Source organism: Sinocyclocheilus grahami, unplaced genomic scaffold (genome assembly GCF_001515645.1).
Source record: "Sinocyclocheilus grahami isolate Dianchi unplaced genomic scaffold, SAMN03320097.WGS_v1.1 scaffold758.1, whole genome shotgun sequence".
NCBI lineage: Eukaryota > Metazoa > Chordata > Actinopteri > Cypriniformes > Cyprinidae > Sinocyclocheilus > Sinocyclocheilus grahami.
The window spans coordinates 366,677-376,942 of record NW_015505937.1 but is presented as its reverse complement, the minus strand read 5'-3'; the positions used below and the strand labels follow the sequence as shown (position 1 = coordinate 376,942).

Genomic DNA, 10,266 nt, shown 5'->3' with positions numbered 1-10,266 from the left:
TTTCGCTTTCACAACGAAACACAGCGTCACACACGGCGGCCTAGAGGGAGCAGAGGTGGCTGGCGGATTCGACGAAGGAGGCTTGCGGCAACATGTAGGAATAAATTACATTTTACAATATATTCAAATAGAAAACAGTTATTTAAAATCGTAATAATATTTCACATTTTTACTGTATTTTCGATCAGATAAATGCAGCCTTGATGAGCAGAAGACACTTCTTTCAAAAATATTAAAAATCTCAATTTCAAACTCACCTTGTAAACTTGCACATGGTAGCAGCCTGGAACTTCCACGCCAGCACCAGCACTCTGAACTCAGCCGGATCGACGCACAGATCGTTGCAGAAGCACTCCATCCCCTCCTCCAGGATGGCATCTTCATGCTCGTCCTTATAACACGAGAACAGCTCGTCGATCCGATCGAGCGACACTCCTTCCCCGTCCTGTGTGCTCTGCTCCCGCCGCACGTCTGCAGAGACGGCCGGAGCCGTGGTGCCCTCCACCGTCACCTCGGACACTTTGGTGCCATTGAATATGACGTCGGCGGAGGACTTGGCCACTTCCTCCTTGTGTGTGCCACCCGTACCGCCGCCGCCTTTTTTACCATGCGATTTCCCAGCATCCTTTTCACCACTTTTACTGCCCAGAGAGGATGTGGGGTTTTTACATTTAGTCACACACTGCCCCATGTCTCTCTCGCTCTCGTTCCCGTATTGGTGGTCCCGTCCGCGTCCTCTCTCGGAGGTCTTCCCTCAGGTCCAGACGGCCCCTGCTAGACGCCGCTGCTCTGGCTGACGGACAGCAGTCACCATGCCCTAAAGATTCATTACAAAGAATCAAACAGAGAGTCACTTTAAAGCATCACTGAAATATGAAGTATAGGATCAATTACGCTTCAAGTTCATGTTAAGCCTGAGACACACTGCACGATTTTCGGCTGTCCCAGACGAAACAATCGTGGCTCCTAATCAGTGGTTCTGTTTCGTACAGCGAGAGGCTCAAAGACGGCCGTTGTCTCGCTCTTGCGACCAAAGACAGCCTACGATACAGAGTGATCATCGCACAGTGTGTTTGCTGCTACGATCCACGTTTACTGACCAGCCAATAAAAATGCGACATGAAATCAGCGTGACATGGCGCTAAAACAAACCTCTTATGCCTTCCTCTTTTGCCGCTTCCACTTTTTTTCAGCACACATAAAAACTACAACTGCGATTTATTATGCTCTTCTTGTTTACCACTAGCGCATGACGTTTTATTCTTCTATAGTAGGGTGCGTCGTATCGTACTAGTCAATAGGTGTCATCATCGTACAGTCTAAACACACGTAGTAGCCAAGTTTATTAGATCAATGTCGCACAGTGTGATCTGCAATGATCTTATAGGATTGCTAAAATCGTGCAGTGTCTCGGGCTTTAATTTAGCTCAGTGTAAATGTCAAAGAAGGAGGATTTCACAACCCTTTTCATCCCACTTCCAAAGAACAATGACGATCAGATGAATCTATATTGCACGTATATTGTTCCTCTTTTTGAGGCCATAAACACAAAGTTCCCTAGACACAGCGTTGCCGTATCTCACTGCGGTTAACACTTCCTATTCTTGAACTGTTTTCTGAACTTGTGATTTTTTTAAATTCTGCATTTCTTTTTTGGAAAAGCAGATCCATTGAATCATCTTGTATGAATCTTATCCAGCCAAACAAAGAAAACCAGTAATACAGTGTGTGGTAAATTGCAGCCTGCCAGTGAATGAGAGGCAAGGCGGGACGTTAACTAACCAGTGTGGTGAAGTCTATTCATTGTGGTCGCTGAACTAGTATTCAGTGTATGATGGCATGCATAATGATTCTCGCAGCCGCTGCTCCTCCCGCATTCTGATTGGCTACACAATGACTCATAAATGCTTCCACCACGACAGGAGCAAACGTACTGAAAAACTGTGTTACCAGGCCAGTTGCACAGACCTGGCTAAACGTCGCAGCATCCCACTCAGAATAACACATTAATAATGAGCTGTTTGTGTCTTCAGAGGAATGAGAACAATGCGTGTCCATAATTCATCATGTGGGTTTCTTTGTTTCTGGCCTTTGTTTATGCGTTCCATATTAAAAAAACAGATTTATTTTTCTCTCAAGCACAGAAGAGCCGTGAGACACAGTTTACTTATGAGCACCACTATGTTATGCCTTTGAAACATATATTTAAAAAAATTATTTAATTGTAACAAAATATGAATTATTGCTGTAATCAGTAGTAGTAGTAGTAGTAGTATATTATTATTTAATGCCATGTCAGCATCTTAGGCTATTTTCATGCCAAAAACAATTAAAAAATACAAGTATAACAAATACAATGAAAACCAGCAAACAAACAAACACAAGTTATATTACATAAGTTAACATACATTAACATGATAAAAATTCTAAATCTTTTTCTGCAAAATTATACTAAACTCTTTAAGTGGCTTCATTTCATAAAAGAGTTTTCTACATACAATAAAAGCTGGACAGTCCAATAAAATATGTTTATTGCCGTAATCAGACATGTGAAAAATCCAATACAAAGATTCTCGACAATGTGTTTTATTGTCGAATTACAACCTTTGGCTAACAATGTCCTTTAGCTGTGACAGTACATTATAAATACTATAATTATTATATAATTAGAATAGGAAATATATATATCTAATTTACTTTATTTACAATTATAATGGAGATTATATACAAATTTTAAAGTAGAATATTTACTTTAAATCAATCACTAATAATAATAATGTAATATAATGTATATTTGTTTTTTATCTGCTTCAAAAAGAATTATATAGAGAGTAGGGTTGGGTATCGAGATTGGTACTTTTAAGGGTACTGACCGAATTGCGTCGGTACTACCGAGTACTGATTCACGTTAAATCAATCAGTGCCAAATTTCGGTACCTGAGAACGCATCTGGGCGCATACGCTACACAGAGAGAAAGAGAGACCCTGTGACGTGAGGTCACCCCTGCAACTCGTTCAAACAACACACAGGGCAAGCCGAAATGTTCTGAAGTGTGGTTACATTTCTAGGGCCACATGGTTTCTGCGAAAACGTGGACGGGTTCACGTTCGTTCATAAAAACGTAAATTCACTCTACAGCGCGGAATGCCACGGAATTCGTCAATTTTGGATGAATAAATCAAAAGTAGCCACTGCCAATTAATTTGAATCGCGATATGAACTAGTGTTTGTGAATTTTAAAATGCAAAAAGACAGTTTAAATATGAATCCTGCATGTTCCGTTTGCATGTTTCGTTGTATGTATGAATGGCGGAAACACGTTTTTGTTTACTACACAAATACTGAAGCATGCGTGACGCTCGCGGTGATTTCCGGCCTCTGCGTCTCACTATATGACGGCATGAACACAAAAACAATCTCCAGAGCTGCTGTGAGAGTCACGTCGTGGGAATTTTACCGTTTAATTTGAGAAAACTAGCATCATCATACTGTATACACACAGAAACTTCATGGCAACCTGTCAAAATAAAAGTGAGGTTTAACATGCAACAGAAATATATTACTCTTGTATTAGGCTACTTTTGTACAGCATAAATGTACATCTTTAAATATTCCATTTTCTATCAAATTTAAATAAAACAATTAAATGATAAAAATAAATATTACAACCAGATTAATCACTTAATTGTAGAAAAAAATTATACAATTATTAGCCTATTAAAAATGTTTTAAATGAATATTCACACAAATTTTCTTCCTTGAATTAATTTCAACAGTAAACCTCAGTTTGTCTGCCAAAAAATAAAAGGATTTAATTTTAATATTTAATATTTAATGCCTTCATTTGATTTTCAGAAAAATTAAAACAAGAATTTCTGGAAAAGAAAAAAAAAAAGGAAAAAAAAAGTAAGAAAGAAAAGTTTGTAGGGCCCTATTGTTCAAAATGTTGAAATTGAGACTTATTTTTTTCACTGAAATAAATGTTTTTGTAATTACACAGAGAGTAAAGTACCGAAATTCAGGTACTGATGCCAGTACCGTACCGGTTCAAATTTGAACGGTACCCACCCCTAATTGAGAGACAGCAATTTAAGAGAGTACTTACAAAATTATTAAGAATAATATTTACATAATATTAATAATTATTGATTATAATTTTTACATATACAATTTACAAATTATAGAATACTTCAAAATCAATATTCATATAATACTATTTATTGAAATTAATTATTTTATACAGAATTTAAATAGAGCATTTTAATACAGGATATTTATGAAATTACAAAATGTTGCCTTCTACCTTTACCTTCACATTAATAATTATTAATGATAATTATTTAACATTATATTTGTTTTATTTATACAGTATAAATGTAGACAAGAGAGACTATTAAAAAAATTATAAAGTAGAATATTCACTTAATATATTATTTATTTTATATAGAATGAAGCAATGTAAACAAGCAGAACATTTTATGAAAGAACACATACAATATTATAAAGTAGACTATTCACTTTATATGAATAATTCTTAATTATTATTTTATTTTTACATAAAATCTATATTACAAATAAAGGGCATTGTTATTCTTAAAACGCAGCGTTCTTGAGCTGCTGCTCCATAATAAAAATACATACTACGGACAGAAATGTTCATTAAAACATTATTTCATCTAAATGAAGTGTCACCCTTATGCTAGTAGATCTAGTGCTGACATGTAAGGTAACCTTAACAGCTGGTCTCTATGGATGCTGTGCTGTGACATACACCGCAACGCTGCATCGACCAATCAGCATCCAGCTGAGGAATGATGCGCTTTATAACGAGCGCTGAGCTGAGCAGCTGGGATCAGAGCGATCAGGACACACACGTGTGGTGTAGTAGTGTGGGACGCACTAACTCACCCAAATCCCTGAGCACTGAAGCGATGTGTCATCTGAGGAAACTCCATGGAGACGGCGGAACATCCGCTAGCCTGAGCCCAAGCAAACCAAAGAGCTGTTAGAAAACGAGACGGCACACACCACCATCTGCAGCATCTACACAACACACCTCAGTCCTCCGACACACTTTCACACACCCCATCACAAGACTGGAAACCGTTTCCTCACGCTCTAACTAACTAACCAACCGACCCACAACACAATACCCACGAGGTAACCTCAATAAAACAGAGTAGATGGGAGCTGGGTTACATTAGAGGTGTTGGATTGCTGGTGTGACCGATGCCACGATTAAATGACATATAACCTGACTGGGGTCATCGTCACAGCAACGCACACCTGATGGGGATGTGGCCAGCAGCTGGGGTCAAAGGTCAAGAGCGAGAACAAATTCACATTTGCAGGTTGATAATCAACACCCATTTACTTCCATTATGCGCTGCATTTACCAGTGTAACAGGATATAAGAAAACTTGATCGGACGGTGAAAACTAGCTATCACATACAAGAAATGCTAGTAATATAGTAATTTTATATTTATTGATGTACTACATGGTGTGTAATAGTACTGTATGATTTGTATACTCATTTACCATAGTATTTACATGCCACTCCAAAGCACTTAAAATACATATCAATTAGGGCTGCACAATTAATCAAATTTCTAATCGCGATTACAATTATGGATGCCACGATTACGTAATCGTTCAAAGTCCACTTATGTTATTCTGCACGCTTTTTCTTCCTAAATGTTATCTTAAGGGTTTTCCCATTGTTTTAATTTTAGTATAACATTATAATACCATTCATATTTGTACTTTTTTATAATTTAAAGAAGAAACCAATCCGATGTATATTTGACATTTGAAGGCTTAATACTATAGAAAAGCACTAAAGGTTTTTCAGTTAGTGTTTTCAGCTTGTTTATTTTCATATAAATATACGGCATGCAGTTGCATCAAACAATGGTATAAACATCATTCAATGTAAATTGTGATAATCGTAATTAATAATCGCAATTACAATTTCAAGGGAATAATCGACTATTATGATTTGTCATAATCGTGCAGCCCTAATATCAATAACCTATCCAAAAAATACGAATGCCACAGTCAGATACCTTAAAGCAGAGGTTTTCCGTTTTCTTTTGATACAATGGGCCCCCAAATATCATTATTCTGCAATTTACACTATGAAAAAAATATTATAAATGTTTAATGTAAAAGTTTCTAGCAATATTTTGTGTTTTTTCACCTACTTATATTATTTATTATAACCATTTATTATACTACTGTAAAATTGTATTTACTCATTTATTAAATATTTTAATCTCATTTTTATTTATATATTTTAATCTTATATATTTCATCATTTATTAATTTATTTTAATCAAATGTTTATTGATTTCAATCTAACGTGATTATTTCAATCAACATTTTTATTGGTTTATAATTTATTCTTTTTAATTTAATTGTAATTTCATCTTTAATTTAAATCTTATTTTTGTTATTTATTTAGTAAAAAATTACACTACTTCAATTACATTTATAATTGTAAAAAATATAGAATATTTTACACAGGTGTTCTCTTAACTTTTGCACAGATCCACCAGCACAGCCCCCAGACCCCAGTTTGAAAGCCTCTGACCTAAGGTACTTCAAAGAATACCATGGTTAAACCACTGTAAAACACGGTAATACCATCACTGTAAAACACGGTAATACCATGGTTAAACCACTGTAAAACACGGTAATACCATCACTGTAAAACACGGTAATACCATGGTTAAACCACTGTAAAACACGGTAATACCATCACTGTAAAACACGGTAATACCATGGTTAAACCACTGTAAAACACGGTAATACCATCACTGTAAAACACGGTAATAATTCAATGTAAATTGTGATAATCGTAATTAATAATCGCAATTACAATTTCAAGGGAATAATCGACTATTATGATTTGTCATAATCGTGCAGCCCTAATATCAATAACCTATCCAAAAAATACGAATGCCACAGTCAGATACCTTAAAGCAGAGGTTTTCCGTTTTCTTTTGATACAATGGGCCCCCAAATATCATTATTCTGCAATTTACACTATGAAAAAAATATTATAAATGTTTAATGTAAAAGTTTCTAGCAATATTTTGTGTTTTTTTCACCTACTTATATTATTTATTATAACCATTTATTATACTACTGTAAAATTGTATTTACTCATTTATTAAATATTTTAATCTAATTTTTATTTATATATTTTAATCTTATATATTTCATCATTTATTAATTTATTTTAATCAAATGTTTATTGATTTCAATCTAACGTGATTATTTCAATCAACATTTTTATTGGTTTATAATTTATTCTTTTTAATTTAATTGTAATTTCATCTTTAATTTAAATCTTATTTTTGTTATTTATTTAGTAAAAAATTACACTACTTCAATTACATTTATAATTGTAAAAAATATAGAATATTTTACACAGGTGTTCTCTTAACTTTTGCACAGATCCACCAGCACAGCCCCCAGACCCCAGTTTGAAAGCCTCTGACCTAAGGTACTTCAAAGAATACCATGGTTAAACCACTGTAAAACACGGTAATACCATCACTGTAAAACACGGTAATACCATCACTGTAAAACACGTAATACCATCACTGTAAAACATGTAATACCATGGTTAAACCACTGTAAAACACGTAATACCATGGTTAAACCACTGTAAAACACGGTAATACCATCACTGTAAAACACGGTAATACCATCACTGTAAAACACGGTAATACCATCACTGTAAAACACGGTAATACCATCACTGTAAAACACGGTAATACCATCACTGTAAAACACGGTAATACCATCACTGTAAAACACGGTAATACCATCACTGTAAAACACGGTAATACCATCACTGTAAAACACGGTAATACCATCACTGTAAAACACGGTAATACCATCACTGTAAAACACGGTAATACCATCACTGTAAAACACGGTAATACCATCACTGTAAAACACGGTAATACCATCACTGTAAAACACGGTAATACCATCACTGTAAAACACGGTAATACCATCACTGTAAAACACGGTAATACCATCACTGTAAAACACGGTAATACCATCACTGTAAAACACGGTAATACCATCACTGTAAAACACGGTAATACCATCACTGTAAAACACGGTAATACCATCACTGTAAAACACGGTAATACCATCACTGTAAAACACGGTAATACCATCACTGTAAAACACGGTAATACCATCACTGTAAAACACGGTAATACCATCACTGTAAAACACGGTAATACCATCACTGTAAAACACGGTAATACCATCACTGTAAAACACGGTAATACCATCACTGTAAAACACGGTAATACCATCACTGTAAAACACGGTAATACCATCACTGTAAAACACGGTAATACCATCACTGTAAAACACGGTAATACCATCACTGTAAAACACGGTAATACCATCACTGTAAAACACGGTAATACCATCACTGTAAAACACGGTAATACCATCACTGTAAAACACGGTAATACCATCACTGTAAAACACGGTAATACCATCACTGTAAAACACGGTAATACCATCACTGTAAAACACGGTAATACCATCACTGTAAAACACGGTAATACCATCACTGTAAAACACGGTAATACCATCACTGTAAAACACGGTAATACCATCACTGTAAAACACGGTAATACCATCACTGTAAAACACGGTAATACCATCACTGTAAAACACGGTAATACCATCACTGTAAAACACGGTAATACCATCACTGTAAAACACGGTAATACCATCACTGTAAAACACGGTAATACCATCACTGTAAAACACGGTAATACCATCACTGTAAAACACGGTAATACCATCACTGTAAAACACGGTAATACCATCACTGTAAAACACGGTAATACCATCACTGTAAAACACGGTAATACCATCACTGTAAAACACGGTAATACCATCACTGTAAAACACGGTAATACCATCACTGTAAAACACGGTAATACCATCACTGTAAAACACGGTAATACCATCACTGTAAAACACGGTAATACCATCACTGTAAAACACGGTAATACCATCACTGTAAAACACAGTAATACCATCACTGTAAAACACAGTAATACCATGGTACTTTGTTAGTGAGAATAACTCATGTTTAATATCAACTCCTGACAGTTCTATTATATGAAATGTCATTTATAAATAAATTATTTGAATATAATCTACATGATTATATAGTCAGTTATGTACTAACAGTTAACTTGATATGGACTATTATTTATGAAATAGATGCTTACACACAGATGCTGTCTATCTAGTCAGTATTTTAGGGCATCACAGGCAAATGCAGCCTTTTGAGCATCTAAATTACACATACCCCATTATTAGGCCATTTATTTGATATGTATGCAGCATTTTTAGGCATCATAGGCAATATTTGATTCTGATAATGCTGTCTATGTAAGCAACTCACTAGATCTGAGCCACAGCCAAGAGTCTCCATCAGTTTAAATGAGAAACTTCTCCTTTAAATTACGATTAACCGTCCGTCTATACAGCAAAAACACCAACTATCCTAAATAAATGAGCTCTAGAAGCATACTGACAGCTCTGATATATTAACATGTGACTATTTGAGTACCGAAACAATGAATGTGACTTTTAAAAACATTTTAAAGAGCTGATCTCATGTTAGCAGCTTAGCTGGTTAGCTTCAGATGAGGCTGGTTCATTTATACACACTAAACTTCATTTAAACTCTTAAAATGTGTAGATGGTGGTCAGAAAGGCAGCAGAGATGTGAAGCGAAGGCGTTTTGTGTTGATTTACCTGTGGAAAGATGATGAAATGCATCGGAATCAGCGCATCCCTGCTGTCATGCTAATGCTAAAGCTAATCCCAGCCTCCAGCCGAACCGGGTCGGTTCTGAATCTCTGTGTGTACGCAGGAGAAGAGCTTCTCTTTGTGTGCTTCAGATGCTCTTTGGGTCAATAGATGATCATAGTTGACAGTTCCCCCGCATCCCTTCCTACAGACCCGACCCCGAACCGAACCTGCGCTGGTCCGAGCCGGCTCCGCTCAAACCTCCGCCTTTCCCAGCTCCCACACTCCTCTGGATCGCTGCTGGGGGTCTGAGAGGATCGTGATAGACTCGATGCGGCCGCACGGAACCACAGAAACGCGGATCGGCCGCCGATTGATCGCAGTTTCTCTTTTTGTTTGGGTTCGAGAAGGTCTGCGCAAAAGCCGCGCAGAAATAGCTCCCCCCAAACATCCCGC

At 36.2% G+C, this 10,266-nt stretch overlaps 1 protein-coding gene across 2 annotated transcripts in view; it reads right to left on the bottom strand.

Moving 5' to 3' along the window:
- Positions 1–10,260, bottom strand: part of LOC107561121 (DCN1-like protein 3) — a 14,023-nt gene extending 3,763 nt beyond the window's left edge. The window contains exons 1-3 of one of the 2 annotated variants that reach the window (XM_016245477.1): positions 9,817–10,260; positions 4,910–4,980; positions 258–817 (exon numbers count right to left, since the gene is read on the bottom strand). In XM_016245477.1, the coding sequence (XP_016100963.1) occupies positions 258–691 (434 nt within the window). In that variant the 5' untranslated portion in view covers positions 692–817; positions 4,910–4,980; positions 9,817–10,260. The remainder of the gene's footprint in view (positions 1–257; positions 818–4,909; positions 4,981–9,816) is intronic. The other variant, XM_016245478.1, reaches the window with a different exon arrangement.
- Between the last annotated feature and the right edge of the window lie 6 nt (positions 10,261–10,266).